Here is a 23307-nt window from a genome sequence, read left to right on the forward strand (position 1 = left end):
AGGGACCTGGTCACTAGCTTTGTGGGTTGGTGTTAAGGCAATCAGACTTTTCCCAGTTTTTCCCATTTGGGCTGCTAAGACTATCAAGTCTCCCCTTCGTTTGAATGGGGCAGATAAAGTTGGATTTTGCCTTGGAGTGTTTCCCAGCATTGAGATACTCAAGAGTCATTGAATTGTATATCATGTGATACTAGGGATGGGGAACTTTCACACACCCAGCCTGGGTGAGGTCAGAGCCTTCAGGGCTCTCAATAGGATATAATTGAGGGGAACTTCATGTTTGACTTTGGGAGCACACTCATGGAAGGAGTGTTGAGACTCTGGGCAAGCTGTAACTGCCCCCCCCCAGCTTTGTAACCCAAATAGATGTCGGGACTTTGTTAAACCCTGGTAGCCATGAATTGACATTTGAATCAGACAAAGTCTGTCTGTTGATGTTTGTAATTTCTGTTTGAATTTGCCTTGATCTTTCCCCCCTGAACTAAGTGAATGATATATGTATGTTTGATTAAACTTTGATTGTTAACCCCTTAAAGTTACTTTCATTAGTAAAGTAGATCAAAGAACCTATTTTGGCAGCTTTCTGTGTGCTGGTTGTTGGTGGGTCTTACATCCCTACAGCAGCTGATAGCAGATTGTTGATACAGTTGGGGCCTCAGATGCTGGCAGCTGGAGACTGTAGGTGTCTGGCATATTACCTGATGCTGAGCTGGGGTCAGCAACACTGAACCTTTCAGGGTGGGGTGGGGAGTATTGACCCTAAAGACATCTCCTCCCTTGGGCTGCTTTGAAGTGCTAGAGTATTTGGCTGCTGTAGGATGGTTGCCCTCCTGGAGCTGTGCCTCCTGGAGTTGTGCCAAAGGATTGGGAAGTTTGACTGCTGGTGGACATCTGTCAGCGCACATGGTAGTTTTCCAAGCTGGAGTCTATAGGTTTCCCTGCCTCCACCAAGGTACTCAGGGGGTCCTGGGGTAGGCACTTGCCTGCTCCGCCACCCTGGAGCTCAGGATCTTCCCCTGGTTTGCTGAGGTGGGGCTTGCTGCTGTTGGCTTCCTGGGACCCTCCCATCCTATACTACTCTTCTTTCACCAGAGTGAGAGGGTCTTTTCCCATTAATCCCCCAAGCTTCCTGGGCTACAAGACTGTTGAACCCCATCTTTCTGACAGTTTCAGGGTTTTTCTTGGGGTGATATTTTCTGGATTTTTAGAGCTCAGTAAGGAGGGTGGGAGCAAATTACTTCTTACTCCATCATGTTGGCTCCTAGAGCCATTTTTTGAAGAGCCAATTGTTAAACATTTACTAGAACAAGTCTGCTTCCCCCTTCTTACCACAAAGAACAGATGTAGAGAACATAAACCCCTTTATTCAATATAGAAAACAAATCAAAAAGGCATAGAAATAAGATCATACAAAGCAATATACAAGGTAAATTAACTCTCTACTGGGAACAAGATATCTCATTTCAGTCAAGAGAAAGTCCCAGTTCTTATTCAAGGGGACTTTCCTCTAAGTCTCTGCTGTAAGCAAACCATGGATGAGGACAAGATGGAGATGCCAGCTCCTCTCCATACTGACTTCTTCTCAGAATTTCTCTTTTCCTGAAGGAGCCACATGTCTTCTTTCTTGAGGATGGAAGCCAAGATCACCAGGATCTTGAGAATTCTGCCCCTCCAACAGCCTATCTCTTAACCAAAGTTTTCTGGGCAATATTTTCATTGTATCTATAGTATGAAAATATTGCCCAGAAAACTTTGGTTAAGAGATAGGCTCGAAGGGTAGAGCCAAGATGGTGAAGTAAAGGAAAGGACTTCAAAATAACAGTTAAAAATATCTTCTAGAGTGGCAGAACCAACAAAAAGATGGAGTGAAACAATTTACCAGCTCAAGACAACTTAGAAGATCAGCAAGAAAGGTCTGTCTCACTGGGATGAGAGTGGAGTGTAATCCAGAACAGGCCAAACTCCAGCAAGCCAGCAGCAGGCCTTGAAGGGCAAGGAGGAGGGAAGGCAACTGAGCTAGCTTCTGGAACTCTAGCCCACAGAGAATAAGGGGGTCAGATAGCTAGTCAAAGAGAATACAGGGGACCCTTTGCTGGCACTGGGTGCAGGATTCTGTTTAATTGTCCTTACACAGTAGCAAGTCACAGCCCCAGGACAAAAAGGAAGAATAGCAGTGGAGACCTTGGTCACAGTTACAGGGCAGAAAAGATTGCTTGTGATCAGTCGCAGACCAGAACACAGACCAGGAGAGCAGTGACTGCTCCTCTCCTTAAATCATACCACCATGGAAAAATTGAAAATTGAAAATCCCCTAGCTCTGAAAACAACAGCCCAAAACACCGGAAGTCTGGAACTGTGCTCCCTGCAACCCAGAAGCAGAACCCAACTTCAACATAAAGTTTAAAATCAAGAAGTAGGCTGCGGAAATGAGCAAACAACAATAACAAAAGAATTTGACTGTAGAAAATTACTGCCATGGCAGGTAAGGTCAAAACACAGATTTCAGAAGAAGACAACAAAGCCAAAACTGCTATATCCAGATCCTCAAAGAAAAATGTGAATTGTTCTTAGGGCTGAAAGAACTCCTAGAAGAGCTCAAAAGGAGAATTTTAAAAATCAGAGGTAGAGGGAAAAATTGGGGAAAAGAAATGAGTGATACAAGAAAATCATGAAAAGGAGCCAACAACTTTGTAAAGAAGGCACAAAAATTACTAAAGAAAATAGTGCCTTAGGAAACAAAATAGGCCAAATGTTTAAGAAAAAGAGACACAAAAATCCAATGAAAAGATGAATGTCTTAAAAATCAGAATTGGACAGATGGAAAAAGATATACAGAAATTCACTGAAGAGAACAACTCCTTAAAAAGTAGAATTAGCCAAATGGAAAAGAAGGTACAAAAACTCACTAAAGAAAATAATTCCTTAAAATTAGAATTGGGCAAGTGTAAGCAAACGACTTTCAGAAACATCAAGAAACAAACAAAATCAAGAAATGAAAAAATAGGAAAAAAATCAGAAATATCTCATTGGAGAAACAATTGAACTGGAAAATAGATCCAGGAGAGATTGTTTAAGAGTTTTTGGATTACCCGAAAGTCTAGATTTTTTAAAAAAGAGCCTAGACCTCATTTTTTCAAGAAATTATCAAGGAAAACTGCCCTGATATTCTAGAACCAGAGGATAAAATAGAAATTGAAAGAATCCACTGATCACCTCCTGAAAGATATTGCAAAATGAAAACTCTCAAGAATATTATAGCCAAATTCCAGACCTCCAAGGTCAAGAAGGAAATACTGCAAGCAGCCAAAAAGAAAACAGTTCAAGTATTGTGGAGCCACAGTAAGGATAGCACAAGATTTAGCAGCTTCCACATAAAAGGACAGGAGGACTTGAGATATGATATTCCAGAGGTCAAAAGAGCTAAGATTACCATCAAGAATCACCTACCCAGCAAAACTGAGTATAATCCTCCTGGTGAAAAAATGAATATCCAATGAGATAAAGGACTTTCAAGCTTTCCTGATGAAAAGACCATAGCTGAACAGAAAATTTGACTTTAAATACGAGATACAAAAGAAGCATAAAGATAAATCTTAAGGGATTTGATAAGATTAAGCTATTAATATTCCTACATGGAAAAATTATATTTGTAACTCCTAAATCTTTCTCATTATTAAGGCAGTTAGAAGGAGTTTATCTAGACAGGAAGCAGAGGTGTGAGTTGAATGTAATGGTAAGATTATCTAAAAAAAAAAAATAAAGGATGAAAAAGAAAAATTACCTGGGAGAATGGGAAAGGAGAGGTAGAATGAGTTAAATTATCTGACATAAAAGAGGCCTGAAAGAGATTTTACAGTGAAGGGGGAAATGGGAAAAGTCTGGAGGAGAACATGTGACTCTTACCCTCATCAGAACCAGTTCAAAGACAGAATAATATGCACACTCAGTGGGTTGTAGAAATCTATTTTACCATACAGAAAAGTAGGAAGGAAAAGGACAAGCTGATAGAAGGGAGAGCAGTTTGGGGGAGGTAAAAGTCAGAAGCAAAGCACTTTTGAAAATGGACAGGATAAAGAGGAGAGACAAAGGGAAAATAGAATGGAGGGAAATACATAGTTGGTAATCATTACTGTAAAAAAAATTACAGTGAGTTCCTCTGTTAACGACTTCATTTCTCAAACATATAGAAAACTGAGTCAAATTTATAGAAATAAAAGCCATTCATTAACTGATAAACCGTCAAAGGATATGAATGGGCAATTTTCAGACAAAGTAATCCAAACTATTTATAGTCATACAAAAATGCTCTAAATCACTACTTGTCAGGGAAATAAAAATTAAAACTCTAAGCTACTAAGTCACAACTATTAGATAAGTTAATATTACAGAAAAAGAAAATGACAAATGTTGGAGGAGATGTGGGAAAATTAAAACACTAGTGTATTATTATTAGTGAACTTGTATATTGATTCAACCATTATGGACAAAAATTTGGAACTATGCCCAAAGGACTATAAAATCATACATAGCCTTTGATCAAGCAATACCACTACTAGGTCTGTATCCCAAAAAGATAAAAAAAGGAAAAGGATCTATGTGTACAAAAATATTTATAACAATTTTGAGTGGTGGCAAAGAATTGGAATCTAAAGGGATGTCCATCAATTGGGGAATGGCTGAACAAGTCGTGGTATGTGAATGTAATGGAATGAGCAGGTGGATTTCAGAAAAACCTTGAAAGACTCATATGAACTTACGCTGAGTTAATTGAACAGAACCAGGAGAACATTGTACACAGTAACAGCAACACTGTGCAATGATCAGCTATGATAGACTTAGCTCTTCTCAGGAATGCAATGATCTAAGACAATTCCAAAAGATTCCTGATGGAAAATGCTATTTTTTTGCTATTTTTTTTCTTTCTCATGGGTTCCCCCTTTTGTTCTGATTCTTTTTTTTCACAACGTGACTAATGTGGGAATATGTTTAATATGATTATACGTGTATAACCTATATCAGATTGCTCGCCATCTTGGAAAAGGGGTAGGGGAGGGAGGGAGAAAAATTTGGAGCTCAAAATCTTATAAAAGTCAATGTTGAAAAGTATCTTTACATGTATATGGAAAAAATAAAATACTATTAAGTGCGGGGGGAAATAATAAAATGCAAAAAAAAGAGAAAGAAATGATGAGCAGGATGCTCTCAGAAAGACCGAGAAAGGCTTACATGAACTGATGCAAAGAGAAACGAGCAGAACCAGGAGAACAGTGTGCACAGCACAGCAATACTATGTGATAGTCTGCTATGAATAACTGAGCTGTTGTCAGCAATACAACGATGCAAGACAGTTCTGTAGAACTTATGATGAAAGGTGCTGTCCACCTTCAGAGAAAGAACCAGGAGAGCCGGAATGCAGATCAATGATGCTTTTTACTTTCTTTATTCTCTTGAGGTTTTTGTCTGTGTTTTCTTTCACAGAATGACTTATATGGAAATGTGTTTTTATGGCTACACGTGTATAAGTTATGTCAAATTGCTTGCCTTCTTAGTGAGAGGGAGGACGGGAGACAGGGGAAAATGTAGAACTCAAAATTCAAAGAAAAAAGAATGTTAAAATTGTTTTTATATGTAATTGGGAAAAATAAAATATTAAATAGGATTTAAAAACATAAATTCTGACTGAAAACAGCATACCAAATATAGAAACTGCCTACATATGTGCCCTCAGCATTACCTGGGGACCAATGTCATTTTTCTCTCCCTCTCTCCTCCTTTCTTTAGTTACCCTCCCCCACTACATGTGTAGTTATTACAAACCTTGCATTTTGCACTAGAGTTTGTGGGGAAGGGGATAGGTTACATTTCAAGTGAGTTTCATGATGTTCAAATAACATGATATTCCTGTTTAAAAAAAACCTTTAAGTTTTTCTACATTTAAACTATTCATATGGTCTCTTTGGCCGTGGCTTTCTCAACTCTATTATCTGCTTTCTCAAATCTCTTTCTGACGTTGTCCCTTTTCCTGTTTTCTTAGCTTCTTTAATCTTTGTGGTTACTGCTTCTTTCTAATCTTCTGGCCGTAGCCCCAGAGCTCTCTCTCTTTTTCCTTATGCTCCCCTCCAGCCTGCAGTCACTCCCCCTCTTCTCTACCAATTAGTCCTTCTAGGATTTGTCCGGGAATATACCCTTCCTCCATTTCTTTCACCTGCTTCAGGTTCTGATTTTATTGGAATGCATGTCGTTCCTCTCCTCTCCCTCTTAAAATCCCCAGTTTCCTTCAAAGCTCAGTTCAACCTCTACCTCCTGCATAAGGCCCTTCCTGAAACCCCCAACTAGTGTCTCCCTCCCCCACCAAAATGCCTTGAGTTTATTTAGTATGCACATTATATGTACTGATATGTCTATGCTGTCATCCCTGATAAAATACTTCTCAAAGGCAGGGACTGTTTCAGTTGATCTTTGATTCCCCATCATCCGGCATAGTGCCTGGTATATAGTAGGTGCTCCATAAATGCTTGCTGATTGTTTGAGCTTGTTCAAAGATGCACAGAACGTATGGTATAGAGACTAAAGTATACCTGAAATTGTCTCCATATGTGGAACCAGTCATTCCTTTAAAGAGAGAGATACTTGCTTTGTCCTTCACAGGGTTAGTCTTTTCTGTTAACAAACATTTTCCCAAATATTCATCTAGAACTGAGGCACCAATCAGCTGAGTCCACTGGGCCTGAGACATCTGCCCCTCCATGTTCTATACCCAGCTGAGAGATTTGGACATGCTTCAGTCCTGAGAAATTTGGCCTCTGGTGAGAGGGGCTCCCTTTTATCACATTCTTCAGCTCATTAATTCCCCCACCCAATTTGACAGGGGCAGAAAGAAGAAGAATTTTGCTTAGAGTAAATTAGACTATGGCTTACAATCCTGAGGGTTCCTCAAAAGGGAGAAGCGGAACAAAAGAAATGCTCAGTCTACTAAATTAATCCACTGTGGGGCAGGGAGTTTATTCTATACACAAAGATAAGCTAAGCATGAGGAATTTTATCTTAAATTACCATAAATAGCAGGATTAACAGGATTCAGTCATTTTACTTATAACTATTGTAGTAATGTCAAGGAAACTAATATTTAAGCCTTATTAGGACATAAACAACTTTTCAGGACTGCCAGTCAGCCATTTTATATTTTGCTTTTGCTCAGTGCTGTTTGATCAAAGACCCAAGCCTGGACCACTTTTTTCCAGGTGGACACTCGCTCTGATGTGGGAGCTTTCTTTGCCAGCCGCCCGCTCCTGCTAGATATGTCCATATTCTCCTGGCCTCGAAGATATGTTCAAGGGCTCTTTGTGCTGAGTTCAAAAATCAATGGATCAGTCTATCACTATATATGTAGTAATAGATTGACATATATACATATACATATATGTATATATATGGAGATATGAAAAATATATATGTATATGGACCTCAGTGCCCATGTACTAAGAGACTTTGTAGCAAGCTCTCAATTATAATTGGTTTAGTTGTCGGAAATATTAGCCCTAAGTGCTGCCAGTCAGTGATATCAACAGAGGGTATAAAGAATATTTGTAAGCACACTTCCCTTTAGGCCTATCACAGCAGTGCCAAGGAGAGTGATCTTGCAGGGGACCACAGCAGAGTCTAATGGGACAGTGGAAATCATTTCAACCCCAGATACTCATGTTGACAACATCTATGTGAATTTAATATGTAGCTTGGATTTCTTTTCCCTCTTTTCCTCTCAGTTCTTCAGATGTGCAGGACTACTGGGGGACTGTCCTTCTCTCTCTGCTTCTAGCAATTGTGAGAAGTAGTTCCAGGCAATTAGAGTAACTGTCCATACCCAGCTGTGCCTCAGAGGGACTTGAGGGGCTAGGGACACAATTAAAGAGAAACTGGGATATGTCATCAAGCTTCTAGAACTCTGAGAAGTGCTCATTCAAATAGGGAAAACAATTCTGGGTAGCCTGGAGAAAGGAGGATGCTAGATTTTAGAGTCAATGTGGTTGGCACCATGTTGATGATAGAGACCCATTTAAATATGAAAATGACAGAATGTGTTCCTCACTCCTGAATGAATTTTTATGTGAGGCCAGAGGGTGCTAGACCTGAAAAGCATGAGAGAGGTGTCAGAGTGGGGGCAAACTTGGCTGGCACTGAATTTCAGATGTAAAACAGAGAGAAACTGTGCCCCTTCCACTACAAGAATGCCTCCTGTACTTTCTTCTTCAGTACTGACAGAGCCGAGACAGAAGAAAGGTCTAGCACTGCCCCTTACTGGCAGACCTCTAGGAGTGCAGTGGAGCCTGAAGGAAGATTTTCATTTGTACAGAAGCCAGCCAACTAACTGAAATCAATAATGGAGAGAGTGACTGTGAGTGCCCGACAATCCTTGGATTCTCTGGGTAAAGGTGACTCACTAGCATTTGTGGTTATTTTCCATCATCTCTGATTTCAATTTGTGGCAGATGGAAAATAAAGCTCCTCTTGGATGAATTTAGTAAACTGTGCTTATAAGGAGAGTTTTATCATATGTGGTCTTATGTAGCAGGGTCCTTGTTTGCAATTCCAGTGCCTTGAGATGGAGCAGGGATAAGGATGAGGGTGGGGGGAAGAAACCTCAGGAAGAAACCTCAGATCTCAGGACTCAAGGCCAGGTAGCGGCCAAGATCTGAGATACTATGAGACCATTGATAGGGAGGCTGCTGTCAGGGGAGGAAACAGAGTGGTGCTGAACAGGGAGGAACTCATTTGAAAGGTAGGAAGTTCTATGTAGGAAGCTTCTGTAAAAATAGCCCTTAAGCCCTACCCTTACTTCCTCTGTGGTTGCTCCCCAAGTGGCTTTCATGTAAGTGGTTGTTAAATAGTGGGGAGGGCAACTCATTAAAGGTCTCTCCCCTGCTCCCTTGACACAGTAAACAAATTCTTTCTCCTCCAATTTTTTCTCTAGAGAACAGAGAAGCAATAGTCAACAAATATTGCAAGGATGACTGCCCTCAAGTCAGGGGCCAAACTCTGCTTCCTCTGCCCTAGGTACACCAATAGGTGTTCTGGATAGGGGCAACAACACAAAGACCTGGAAATCCCCTAAACTACACTTGGGTGGTTTGTTGTGTGTCAGTCTCAGAGTTGAGAGAATTATTTCTCTACCACTTACTTCACATGACTGTTTGTCCTGTATGGAGAAAGGGAAGCATGACCAAAAATTAGGTACTTTGGGAAAGAAAGACCTGCTGTCCTGGGTTTTGTGATTGGAAAGCAATTGAATGGGAAAAAAGAAAAAAATGGTGTCACAGGTATGGTGGTAAATATTTCACGACCACCCTTCCGAAAACCCAAGATACACTTTTAAATTTAATCTGCATTATAAACAGTTTCTTCATTTTCTTAGGTCTAGTCAATCAAGAAAAATAAATTTAATCCTGAGGTTCAGACTGAAAATTTAACAATCAAAGCTGGTTCGAGCTGGCTCTAGTAGACCCCCTGGATGGTATAGGATGGGATATAAGGATTTGTCACTGGTCAATCAGATGCATAAGAGAAGAAATATAGAAACATAGAAAAAGAAGCTGAGAAGCTTTGCCATGAGGTAGGCAGTAGACCATCGGACTCCATTCTGCAGTAACTATGACCACATCCAATGCAAGTCAGTACCTCACTGTAAAATAATAGATAAAATCTGTAAAATTAAAATTGATTTTAGAAAATAATCACATAGAGGACTGGGAAGTTAAAGGGTACAGCCAGTACATGACAGAGGCAGGGCTTGTACCCAGGTCTTATTGGCTCTGGGGCCAGCTTTCTCTCCTTACTCCACATTGCTATGGAAAGGATCAAAGGAGGGGCTCTTCAGGAAAACCTTGAATGTAGTGAGACCAGAAACTGAAAAACTTAAGTTCCAACAATCTTAGGACTCAGGACTCGGACTCAGTCTTAGGACTTCTGCAAACTTGGGTTTGCAGAAGAGTCACAGCCAGTAATATATAAAAGCAATAGTGGTTTTTAATGCTGCGTTCAGCTCCAACCAAGGAAGGCACAACCCCTAAGTGAGTAAGGCACGTGAGAGTTTGCTCACTGCCTTTCACTCTTCTCTGCTGGAACATTGTTAGAGTTTTCTAACTGGTTTCTAGTCATCCAGCTTCTTTTCCTCTCTAATTAATCCTTCACAGAGCTACCACATTGATATTATAAAAAGCACAAGTCTGACTACCTACTCCCCCATTCAAGAAGCTTCAATGGCTCCCTATTACCTTAGTGTAAAATACAAACTCTCTTGTTTGGTTTTTAAAGCCCTTAACAGGGCTGATTACATAGCTTTCCCGACTGATTAAGTATTACCATTCCCCTACATGCCAACCAAGTTGGCTTATTTGCTGTTCGCCATATGTGGTATTCTATCTCCCATTTCTGTGACTTTGACCCATGCCTAGAATGATCTTTCTCTTCATCTCCCTCTCCTGCAAATATTAGAAACTTTGAAGCCTCAGCCCAAGTCCCCCTCCCACAACAGGCCTTCCTAGTTCAGTCAATTTGGGGGGAGAGGGGGGAAGGCACAGCACTTGGGGTTAAGTGACTTGCCCAAGGTCACACAGTTAGTAACTGTGTCAAGTGTCTGAGGCTGGATTTGAACTCAGGTCCTCCTGACTCCAGGGCCTGATACTCTACTCACTGTACCACCAAGCCACCACTTGGTCAATTTTTAGTGCTTACTGCTACCTATAATTACTTTGTGTTTATCTGGTATACACTTTGCATTTACTTATTTGTATGCATAAATATGTATTGAAGGAGAGAGAGGAGACTGAGAGAAGCAGATGAAGCCATAACCATTATTCTCTTCTCTATCTCTACCCCAGAAGAAGGTGTATCCCCAGACCCCTCACCCAAGAACCCCGTGAGCAGCAGTGCCCCTCAGGCCACCAGTCCTGCCTCCAGCTGGACCCTGGGATTTCCTGTTCAATGAACATAAGCTCAGCAGCTGCCTTTTCAAGTAATAGCCCCTTATCTCCTCAGGAATCATAACGACTTAAGTCCTAAAATGTAAAGATCTTGCCACTAGCAACCTTAACACCGTAAAATGATTCAACATCAAAAATGGAAACAGTTTGATCCGTTGAAATGACATTTTAAACAGCTATGTTTGCCCATCAGTCTTAGCCCCCCGCTCCTGCATACCCCAGCCAAACTGCATTTCTTGCTATTCAGACTACTGGGACTGGTCATTGGCCCTGCCACTGCACCTTAAGTCCCACTCCACCTTTCCATCCACCCTTCAGCTGAACTTTCTTATATGTGTTGTCACCCCAATTGGAATGTGAGCTCTTTGTGAACAATCCATTTTGCTATTTGACAAACACTGATTCAATGATTTATTCATTCATTCATTTATCTATGGTTTTTTTCCCCTGCCAGAAAAATAGAAGTTCCCTATTGGCAGGGACAATTTTCTTTCCTTTTTTTAATCCCCAGAATTTAGCAGTGCTAAAGCAGATGGTGCTATCCTCATAAGTGTCTCTAGAATGGAATAATCAGGAATCTCTTATATTGGAAGTTGAGTCAGCTTGTGGAGATATTCTGGTATACTTATCACCAACAGGATAAGCTAAGGCATTATGTTGATGCAGTAAAGTAGGGAAGAAAGTGAATACCACAATCTGGATGAGTTTCTGCCATTCAAACACTGATTCTTGGAAGTGGGGTGTTAAAGGTTCTCACCTTTTCTTCTTGAATTGATCATAGAACACAGGTAATAGTAGAATCCCACCTTGGGCTCTATGCTTAGATTATTTTCTTTCCCAGAGGTTAGGATTTTGTAGGGACTGTTTTTCTTTTTTTTTTTTTATCTCTTAATGTATTCCTATTTGGAGGGTTTTCATATAGATAAATAGTGAGGCTGGGCTAAAGCCAACTTGGACCTTATGGGGTCAGTTTGTCAAATTTTCAGTGTGAGCATTTATACAACTTTGGAAATTGGAAAACATTATAAATCAGGATTTGAAGTTTTGCTTTGTTATTTTCCAGACTTAAGAAAATAATGAAGAAAAAAGTTTATAATGCTGTTTAATCTCAAAAGTGTGTCTTATGAACATTTCCCCCCAAAGAGTTGGTTTTAAACATTTGCCAATACCCCACTGCACACAAGGTATGCAGGGTAAATGGGAGGTAACATTCAGGGAGAGGGAAATGACATCCAAAACAACTACCAAAACTTACAACATATGGAAGTCAATCTCTCAAGGCATACGCAAGACTTAAAGGGTTATAGTTCAATAACTCTCATCAGAAAAGTTAAAGAACAACTTGAAGAATTGAAGGAATAATCAGAGCTCACGGTTGGGAAATATCTATATATTTAAAATGGTTAACTAAAATAATTTTCAAAATTAATTATGTAAGTAACTACTAGTTTAAGTCAATGGGTTATTACAACAAATGAGAAAAGGGTCAGAGTTCAGCAATGTAGGACTCTATTGTTAGAGGTTCTTTACATTTTCATTGTTGGGTGAGCATTCCTATGCCACAGAACTTTAAATTAAACTAAATCTACACAATTAATTTGTAGATTTAGTACTAAGTGAGCAATCAAATTAATAAAGGATACTTTATAGATTTAAAGCAAGTAATATCAAAACACATTTGGAGAAACAGAAAAATCGATCATCTCCTAATTGTCAAATCTGACATTCTTTTCTCAGTCTCATACTTCTTAAGCTCTGTGTAGTGTTTTGATATTTTTGACCAACGTCTGCTCTCTGGCTTTGGTGACCTTAGTCTTTCTTGTTTCTACCCCTACCTGTCTGACTAGCCCTTTCTAGTCTCCTTTGGGGAGACTAAATTCGCATGTACCCAAAGATTCTCTTTTCTCTCCACAGTCTCTACCTTGGTAACATCATCTCTCATGGATTTTTGACTCCCAGATAAATATCTAGCCCTAGTCTGTCACTTGAGCTCTGGTCCTACATCGTAAATGGCTTACTGAACATTCCAACTTGGATGTTCCATAAGCATCCTGAGAGATTAGAGAACTCAGGCAGATAGGCAGTACAGTGAATAAAGGATTAGACTTGGAGTCAAGAAGACTTGAGTTCAAATTCTACCTCACACACTTATTATGTGATGTCAGGCAAGTCACTTAACTTCTCTCTGTCTCGGTTTCCTCACCTGTAAAATGGAGTAATTGCGCCTTCCTCATGGGATTGTTGTGGGGAACAGCAGTACAATACATGTAAAGCCCTGCGCCAACCTTTTAAATAAGTTTTTTGTGTGTGTTTTAAGGTGGAGCTTTCTGATGTATTTTTTTTGTAGGAAGAGTTCAATAAATGCCTATCGATTGATTATTTGATTCAACATTTACCTTTTACCTGAACTAGTGTTAGATTTCAAAATACTTTCAACTGAGATAGACTTAGATGTGACTTTGAGTGGTGCACAAATCCTTTGGAATGACTCAAAAATGAGGCGAACCAATGGAAGGGGAAGTATTAAGCACTGACTATCTGATCCCACTGCATAAATAAAAATCACTTGGGCCTATCATTTCCATTTTTGGCCCTCAGTTCTGTAAAATGATAGGATTATATCAGAATAATTTGTGACTAGTTACTCTGAAAAAGATCTGAAAGACTTAATGGACTACAAGCTTAAGATGAGTCACCAGTATAGTTTTGTATCCCCAAAAACTAACATGATGCTAGAAGGCCTTAAGAAAGGGCTAGTGCCCAGGAATATATATGTGGTAGTACAATCTAATTCTGCCCTGGCCAGAGCAGGGCAGGCACCAGGTTTAATATTGCATTCCATATTTCAGAAAGCTGGAGAGCACCTAGAAGACTGCCAGGAAAATGGGAAAGAGGATTCCCCCTACAGGGATCTCCTGAGGAAGCTATGAAAGTCTAACCCAGAGAAGAGAAGACTCAGAGGATATGCAAAAATCATCTCAAGGATTTTAAAGGCTCAGGCACACTGGTGGTACACTGGGCTCAGAAAAAGGTAGGTTCCTCTTCCTGAGTTCAAATCTGGCCTTAGACACTTACTAGCTGTTTGACAAACCACTCGAGCATTTCTACCAAGAAAACCCCAACTAGGGTCATGAAGAGATGTACACAAATGAAATGACGGAATGGCGACAACAAAGAGTCAGACACAACTGAAGCAACTAAACAATAATAACATAAGTTGGCAAAGTGGATAGAGAGCTGGCCCTGAAGACAGGAGGACCTGAGTTCAAATCTAGCCTCCAACACTAGCTGTGTGACCTGGGGAAAGTCATTTAACCCTGTTTCCCTTGGATTCCTCATTTGCAAAATGACCTGGAAAAGGAAAAGCAGATCACTCCTGTGTCTTTGCCAAAAAAAAAAAAAAAAAACAAAAAAAAACCAGAACCAAATGGGGAGTCAGCTGTCGCTGAACAATAACAGTGACAATTCTAAAGGGGGATTAAACTCATTCTGTTTGATCCTGAAGGGCAGGAATTACACAAAGATCCATTAAGATTAGATACATGGGAAAGAGGCAGTGTGGGGCAGTGGATGGAGAGCCAGCCTCAAAGCAAGGAAGCCCTGCATTCAAGTCCTGCCTTTGGCAAATAGTGGCTGTGTGACCCTGGGAAATCCACTCCCCCTCTCAGTGCCCAAAGCAACTCTTTAAGACTATAATAAGGGCAGGGAAAGTGCCACACTACATTGGTATGGAGAGTCCCCTATGAATCCTGGTCACAGGTCCAGAGCCTATCCCCTGTAAGGCAAAACTTCTTAATGATTGAAACTATGCAAATGTATAGTGAGATACTTTGGGAGTTAATGAGTGCCCTTCCACTGCCTCCAGGCAAAGGCTGGATAACCCCTTGCGGGGGGTGGGGGGGGGAGCGCGACGTTGTAAAAGAGATTCTTACCAAGGTACAGGTTGGCACAGATGGCCTCTGGGGTCCCTTCCAATTCTCAGATTCTGTCATCTTACAATCTCTAAGGTTCCATCCAGCTCTCATATCTGTGGAAGGGGTTAGTATTACCCTGGGAAACCTGCAGATGTTTTTTTTTTTTTTTTCTGAACCATCTCTCCCTCTTTTGCCTCTGCTGCTCATTTTCAAGTCTGGGCTTCCCTTTCTCTTTTCTTAAGTCAAAGGAAATTTGGCTGTTTCTTCAAGCCCCAACAAGTCTATTGTCAAGGTTCAGTCCAGAATGTTGACTGAGATGCCTCCCCACCCCAATCCCAGCACCACCTTCTGCCCCCCTCCCAAGAACACCTTGGACTGAAGGTGGCAAAACACAGACATCAGCACTTTTTTGCTTTCCTTTTCTTCCAGTCCATTCGCTTTGAAAATATGATTTATATAGTTGGTGGAAACAACCCTTCCAGTCCACACTGGGCCCTTGGTGTTTCATTCCAACAGAGAGATGCCTTCTAAGTGTCCATCCTTCTACCTGGTGCTTGCCTCTCGCTGGTGATATGCTTCAGAGGGGGGAGAGAGAAAACAGATTCGTGGGTTTGGGGATTTGGGGTGGTTTCTTTTCTTATGTTGTTGAAGAAATATAAAGCAATCCTATTTATCTCTCATCAGTGTTCTCACTTCCCTTGCTTGTCCCACTAAGTAGAGTTTGTTCTGGTTCTTATTAAAAGTCACTTCTGAGGAAGTTCCGGAAGACAACTTGTAAAAAGTTTGAAACTGTCCATACGATGGCAGGAGAGAAGCAAAGCATCGTTGGGCATGGAGTCAAGAGGTCAGCACTGGAGCCCTGGCTTCAGCATTTTACTTGCCATGTGGCCTTCAGTAAGTGTGGCTCACTCAACATCTCTGAGCCTCATTTTCCTCATCTATAAAAATAGGATAATGGCACCTGCCTTTGTGACTTCTCATAAGGTTGTTGTGGAGAATCAAATTCAGAAAAGTAAGTTAAAATATTGATTAAGTACCTACTATGTGCTTAATGGGCAGCTAGATGGTGCAGTGGGTAGAGTACCAGGCCTGAAGTCAGAAAGACTCACTGTTATGAATTCAAATTCAGCCTCAGACACTCAGGAGCTGTGTGACCCTGGACAAGTCATTTAATCCTGTTTGTCTCGGTTCTTCTGTAAAATGAGCTGCAGAAGGAAATGGTAAACCACTCCACTATCTTTGCTAAGAAAACCCCAAGGGAGGGTCATGAAGAGTCAGATATGACTGAAAAAACTGAACAACTAAATATGTTTCATAGTAAACTGAGCTGAAATAAAATTATTCTTGCCTTCATGTAACTTATAATCTAGTAGAGGATGTGGGATATCCATAGAGTTTGTCCCTACTGCTACTCCAAGAATCTGGGCTTTGGCTTCAAAATTATTCGGCCAATGTTCATGAGTTCATAGTTTCCCTAAATTTTCTCCTTCGCAGACCAACTGTTAGTGAAACACTTGACTTCACACACTGCTCAAAAATAACTCTTGAATACTCAGTTAGAAGTGATCTCGTGGGTGACACAGATCACAGTCTTCCATTCTTGCCCAAACTGTGTAACTCTTGTATATGTCCTTGGCTAGAAAAGGCCTGGAGAGAGATCTGCCCACCTCGGGGGGGGTATCACTTAGAGGATGCCAATGGAGCTCTCAGGCCAGACCACAGCACTCTGCCCTGGCTGCTGCTCCCCTTTCTCTGTTGTCTCCCCCATCATGATATAAGTTGTATGAGGGCAGGGGTTATCTTTCTTTCTGTATTTGAATCCCCAGCACTTAGCAATTGTTGTTCAGTCATCCAGTCATGTCCAACTCTTGGTGACCCCATGTTGGGTCTTCTTAGCAAAGGTACTAGAGTCATTGGCCATTTCATCCTGCAGTGGATTTAAGGCAAACAGAAGTTAAGTGGATTGCCCAGGGTGGCACAGCTAGTGAGTGTCTGAGGCCAGAGTTGAACTCAGGTTTTACTGACTCCAGGCCCAGCGCTCTGTCCATTGAGTCACCTAGCTGCCTGAGCAAATAGTAAATACTTAAACAATTTAATTTAATTTAACTACATACTCAACGGAGTTGCATCTTGAAGCAACTGGCAACAACTGCAATACTAGGCCTTGCAATACAACAGTACAACCAGCAATACTGGGCCATAACCACCAGTTCCCAACAGAAACTACATGAGCAGAAAAGGTTACACAGCAGGAAGGGAAAAATGCCACCATAAGAGGAAGGAGAACGTCCAGGGGGAACATCACAATGACATCTACATTGGCAACCACATAGCAGTGGAGGGAAGTTGCCCCTCCATGTGTACATGGTCCATATGTTCTCTTTTGATGCTCCTGCACATACATTTATTATGTGTGTCCAGTCATCTCATCAATGGTATAGGTCAGGGCTGTCCAAAGTGTGGCCGCAGTGCGATTTTATGCGGCCTGCCTGTGTTTACTACAGGCCTGGAAATTGACATAAATGCTTACCTAAAGCATTTGTGTTGATTTCTGTGCTTGTGGTGGACACAGGTGGGCCACATGGGGGTGCATGGCCCATGTTTTGGACAGCCCTGTTATAGGTATTTGTGGGAGAATGTGTCCCAGGCCATGTGGGGACATTGCTACGTTCCTATTATTCACTTTCTATTTATTAAATTTCTTTCATTTAAATTAATTGTGTCCCCTGGCTGACTATATAAATTTGAGCTCGTGAGCTATGGTTTTTGAGTGGCTACAGACCCATAGAGTATCTTGAACCTGGAGGAGCCATGGCTTAGCCATGGAAGTTGGGATTCATGCTCTGAGTTGCTATAGGAAAGTACAAGGTGAATTTCCTCTCTTTACCATGACTTTCTCTACTCCACTCTGAAATCTCCCAGAAGGTTCCACCTAAGAATGTTCCAGGGTTCAGGAGGTATTTGCCATAATGGATAACTGATTTCTCCCTCTGTGCCCTCTCTCTTCTCCTTCCCGTCCTGTCTTCCTCCCACATTCTCTCCTTACTTCTTTCAATCCTTTCTTCCTTTCTTCTTTCCTTGTTTCCTTAACTTTACACTCTAACTTTCCCTGCACAACGATCTTTGTAGCAGCTGAAGGTCACTTAAGTAATTTCAGTCCCCATTTACTAACAAAGAGATCAGAGTCAGCCTTACTCCCCCCACTCCAACTTCTTCTACCTTAAGAAAAAATTCATAAAACTCCCTCAGCTAGGAATCAGAAGAATTCAGATCAGGCACCAAGGGTGAACATTGAAGCATGTGACTTATATAATACAATACAATATGCAGACAATTTGCCTCAAAGAGGGTTTTTGATGAAGCTTGCCCTATGGATAGGTGGACAAGATGCCAGTGACCACAGATGCTGCTGCCCTCATGGAAGCTAGAAGATTAGGGTGTCTTACAGATGTCTTCTCCTCCATCACAGTGATACTATAAGCCAGTCAATCTACTTTGGGTTGACAGTGATACTCTCTCATCAGTTGCATTCCTAACTGCCCCTTATTCTATTTGGGCACTGTCTATGCTCTGGGCTACCCAGCCCACATATTTCCTTCTAAATGGATATAAATAAGGAATATAAGACAAGTTTATTGGTCTGTGACCTTTGGGATAGAGAACATAAAAAACTAAATAGAGAACATTTGATAAATTACATTTTGGCATGTGACCCTGGGCAAAGACCTTAACCCTGTTGGCCTCAGTTCCCCATCTGTAAAATGAACTGGAGAAGGAAATGACAAACTAGCCCAGTATTTTTGCCAAGAAAACCCCAACTGGGGACACAAAGAGTCAGAGATGACTGAAATGACTGAACAACAATAACTAATCTAGGGAACTGAGCTCATAGTCTTTGACTCTGGGCCAGTTGAGAAGCTTCCTGATTTAATGGTGTGTGTGTGTGTGTGTTTGTATGTGTGTTTGTCTGTGTGTATGTGTGGGTGTGTATACATACTCAGCCCAGCTTACTTAGAAATGATGTAACTAGATAATTTAACTTACTACTAATGCATATCCTCTGCCCATCTACTACCAGAAGAAAAGTTAAATGCAAATAAGGGGATGGGGAAGGGAATAGCATCATTATAGTACCTACCATGTTCCAAGAACTGTACTAAGAACTTTTTACAAATATTGCTTCATCCTATCTTCACAACGACCTTTCCAGATAAGTGCAATTTTATCCCCATTTTTCAATGAAGGACATTGAGGTGAAATGACTCTCCCAGGCCCACATTGCCAGTTAGTCTGAAGCTAGATTTGAACTCAAGTCTCTGGGTCTCAGGGCCCAGGGCTCTATCCACAATGCCGTCAGCTGCCTCTAAGATTGTGTTCCCTTCATTTCAAAAATCAGAACAATTCAATCCTGATAGATCACCATCCCTTCAAGTTCCCAAAGACCTTTTTTCTTAAAATTAGTGAATAGTGATGGGGGTATGGGAGAGCAGAGACCTGAGGCAGTGTGGAACAGCAGAACTTGGGGGCAGAGAAGGACAGAGAGGAAATTTCCTGTTTCACAGAAAGACTCTTGTCTCCAGCAAGACTGATGAATGATGGCTCCAAGACAACAGCTTCCTCTTCTTTGAACCTTCTCTTCTCTCTCTGCTCTCACCCACTCTGGATCCTTTGCTCACTAACATGCTTTTCCTTGCTGTACCATCTCTGCTCCATTCTCCCCTGCTGGCCCTTTTGTCTACAGGGTTCCTGCTTCTCTCCACTATACTTTTCCTTTTTCTTAATCCCTCCACGCCTTCTTTTCCCTTTGGTGACTCCGTAAATAGTTAACTAGCATTTATTAAATGTCTCCTATGTGCTGGACCATGTAGATACAAAGAAAGGCAAAACGCAATCAATCTTAGCTCTTAAAGAACTCTCCATCTAATGGGGCAGATTGTGAGCATGCCAGATATACAGGATAAACTGGAGGTGGAATCAGGGGAAGGCACTAAGTTTAAGGAGGATTCGAAAAGATTTCTTACAGAAGGTGATCCACATGTGGGGTCAGGCATCATTTGCTTGAGCACAAGCCTCTGATGATGAGGGTGGCAGCCACAAAGATGCCCACCAGGCCCACAGCCAGTCCTAGAATACAGATGAGCATCTCCATTGTCTCAGATGGTGGTGTTAGCATCTGAGGTTCTTTGGGAATGAAAGAAAAATGAGGTCAGAGAGTGCAGGAAAAAATAAGACGTTTTTAATTTTTGGCACATTGGATCTGGAGACAAAAGTCACTGGTTGGGGGCAGGGAGGACAGGAGACGTGGGTTTTAAAAAGAGTTTGGTGCTTAGGGAGATGGAAGAAAGTAGTCACTGAGAAGGGTAGGAGGACAGAGGCCCCCAAATGTACTGACTCATATCCCAGTGCTTGGAAAGTGGCTTTTCCAGGCCCCAGTGTTCAACTACACAGTCACAGACATCATCAGCTGAGAGCAGGAAAGCGAGGTAACGGAACTTGTGGAAAGAATAGTCATCCTGAGGCAGGAAGGTGGTCTCGGACACCCCTGTGGTGACTGGCTTTCCATTGCACAGCCACATGATATTGACCACTAGGGGTGAGAACTTATCAGTGTGGCAGATGAGGATGCCGGGTTCTTCTAGCTCCATGGGCTCCTTGGGAAACACTGTCACCTCTGGAGTCACTGAAGGAGAACATCTGCTTGGTGAATGGCCCTATCTTGAGTACAGCCCCACAGCTGAATCCCAGAAGTCCAATTTTGCCTTTCCCATGAAAGAGGATTCAGGAAAAACCCCTTCCTTGAGCACTGGAACTTTTCCCCTTAAATTCCTAAGTCAAATTTGCAAAGCTTCATTCGACAGTAAGTCTTAAACGTAACCATCTTTTAAGTTCTCCTGAGTTCCAAGAATTTAATAACAACAATAATATAATAGCTAACATTTACACAGTGCTCACTATGTGGCAGACACAGTGCTAGGTGTTTTATAATCATTGTCTGATTTGATCCTCACAACAATCCAGGGAGATAGATGATAATATTATCTTTATTTTTCAGATGAGGAAACTGAGGCAAGTGGAGGGTAAGTGACTTGCCCAGGGTCACACAGCTAGTAAGCACCTGAGGCCAGATTTGAACTCAGGTCTTCCTGACAGCAAGCCCAGTGCTCTATCCACTGTCCCACCTGGCTGCTAATTTGGGCCCAAAATCTCCTTTCATCTGAGGCCTTTGGTTTTCAAGTGAGAGCTAACAAGTCCCGCTCACTCCATGAATGACCTGGGCAGTTGCCCCTGGTGGCAGGAACAAGGTTCCTAAGTTAAAAAAAAAGTCACTGAAGACAGAGCTGTGTCTCTGAGGCTTCAGGTTGGTTGAACCAACCTGGAATGTGTAGGAATATGTAGGAGATACTTAATATTTTTGTCCCCTCCAATCCCAACCAGGGACTCTAGGGAAAAGGCATTGATTACTAGAAGGAGAAGCTTCTTCTGAGAGGGTCCAGAATTCTCATGAGTTGGGGAAAGTCTCAGTATATTACAGAGCAGGAATTCCTAGTAGCCTCCTCGCCACCAATTCCACACTGGCTACACCCAGGGAAGAGAGCAGAGTGGGAGAGGTGTACACCGATGGTGGCTTGGGTGTGGCTGGTTTGCCTGACAAGTTGGCTCAAGTTAGCCATGTCTGCAGCAATGTTGCCTAGTCCAACCTGTGCATGGAAACAGATGTGGCCAAACTCAGGAAGCTGCCAGACTGTATTCTTCCTGTCGAAGTCCACGTGGAACTGCTCCTCCTCATCAAATTTATGGGAGGTGCTGCCAGATGGTTTGTGGGTCTGAACAAATGTCATGGAGCTGATTACAGGGTCTGCAGCAGGATAGCGAGAGGCCAGAGAGGCTCTGGTCATTAAAGGTAGGAAGGAGGAAAGAGGAAGTTTCAAAATGATGGGGATTTGGATGAAGAAACAGAAAGGAGCTTGTTTGGGGAAATAAAAGACGGACAATAGGAGGCAAGACAGGAGAAAGAATGGAACTGGGAAGAGAGAGAAGCTGAGGGGTAGAGAATGGTTGTATCAGTTCTCCCTGGGGGAGAGCCAAGGCAGAAGAGAACCCACTGTGCAGAGGAATTTCCCCCAAACAACTGTGATGGAAATGGCCAAGTGAGAAGGGGCTGAGTGCACTGGAATGTCCACCATGTGTTTAGGAGCATCAGAAAATGGGGCAGTGCCACAGCAATGTAGATTTCAAGATCTTTCCCACCCATTAATAGGCCATGTGACCAGCTTATGTCACAGGAAGCTTGAGTCACATGCCTCAGGAGGAGCTTCCTGACAGGAAAAGGAAATGATGTCACAGGAAGCATGAGTCACATGCCTCAGGAGGAGCTTCCTGACAGGAAAAGGAAATGATGTCACAGGAAGTTTGAGTCACATGCCTTGGGAGGAGCTTCCTGACAGGAAAAGGAAATTATGTCAGAGGAAGCTTGAGTCACATGCCTCGGGAGGAGCTTCCTGATAGGAAAAGGAAATGATGTCACAGGAAACTCTGAGAGACCAGTTCTGACAGTTAGAGAAACTTGGCGGAATAAGCCTTCATATCAAATGATATTCATCAGCTCATCGTTTCCATTCTTATACTCTGCCTTCCCATTAGTAACCTGCATATTCTGGATCCTGGTTTTAACAATGTCCGCAGGCATAGAGGCTGTTGTGGAGTCCAACCCACTGATCCTACTGGCCCCAAGGGAAGAGAAGATAATTGTCAGAGCAGCAATCCCACGAAAGGAGGAGCTGTTTACTCAGTGAATAGGCAGCAAGCTGGGTACCACTGACAACAGCTCTAGGAATACAAGGCCTCCACGGGGTGAGGATGCCCTCTTCCCCAGTAATTATGGAGGATGCATCCAAACATTCTTGTCAACTCTCTGCTCCTTCAAGGGGAACCGATCGTCAGTGGTCATTTAGCTCAAAGTGACTGCAGAACTGATGGGATTCCTACTAGGGCTCCCATGGCACTCGACATGCCGCTGCTTATTTTCCTTAAGAAGGTAAGGGCTGTCCCATCTACCTTAGTCAGCGTTTCAAACAAAACTGAATAAAGTCCAAAATGAGTGGCTGTGGCCTGGCTCATGAGCCCAGCAGAAAGTCTTTTTAGATGCCTGGACACTCCTCGGTCCCCCGGATGCTGATCAGTGAGTGGAAGCTAGTCTTGTATAATCAGAGAGCAAGGCCGAATAGGACTTCATATCGAATGATCTTCATCAGCACATCGCTTCCATTCTTATACACTGCCTTTTCATTAGTAACGCACATAACCTGGATCCTGGTTTTAACAACGTCCGCAGGCATAGAGGCTGTTGTGGAGTCCAGCCCACTAATCATAGTGGCCCCAACAGAAGAGAAGATATTTTCAGAGCAATAATAGGATGA

At 42.0% G+C, this 23307-nt stretch overlaps 1 protein-coding gene across 1 annotated transcript; it reads right to left on the reverse strand.

Annotated features, from left to right (window-relative positions):
- Window positions 1–19940: 19940 nt before the first annotated feature.
- LOC118858002 (HLA class II histocompatibility antigen, DP alpha 1 chain-like) lies at window positions 19941–22900 on the reverse strand. The gene is made up of 4 exons (XM_036768442.1): window positions 22894–22900; window positions 21507–21746; window positions 20283–20570; window positions 19941–20071 (listed from the first exon to the last, which is right to left on the reverse strand). The coding sequence occupies exons 1-4, from the start codon at window positions 22898–22900 to the stop codon at window positions 19941–19943; spliced, it is 666 nt and encodes a 221-aa protein (XP_036624337.1).
- Between the last annotated feature and the right edge of the window lie 407 nt (window positions 22901–23307).

The sequence above is a fragment of the Trichosurus vulpecula genome, chromosome 7, assembly GCF_011100635.1.
Source record: "Trichosurus vulpecula isolate mTriVul1 chromosome 7, mTriVul1.pri, whole genome shotgun sequence".
NCBI lineage: Eukaryota > Metazoa > Chordata > Mammalia > Diprotodontia > Phalangeridae > Trichosurus > Trichosurus vulpecula.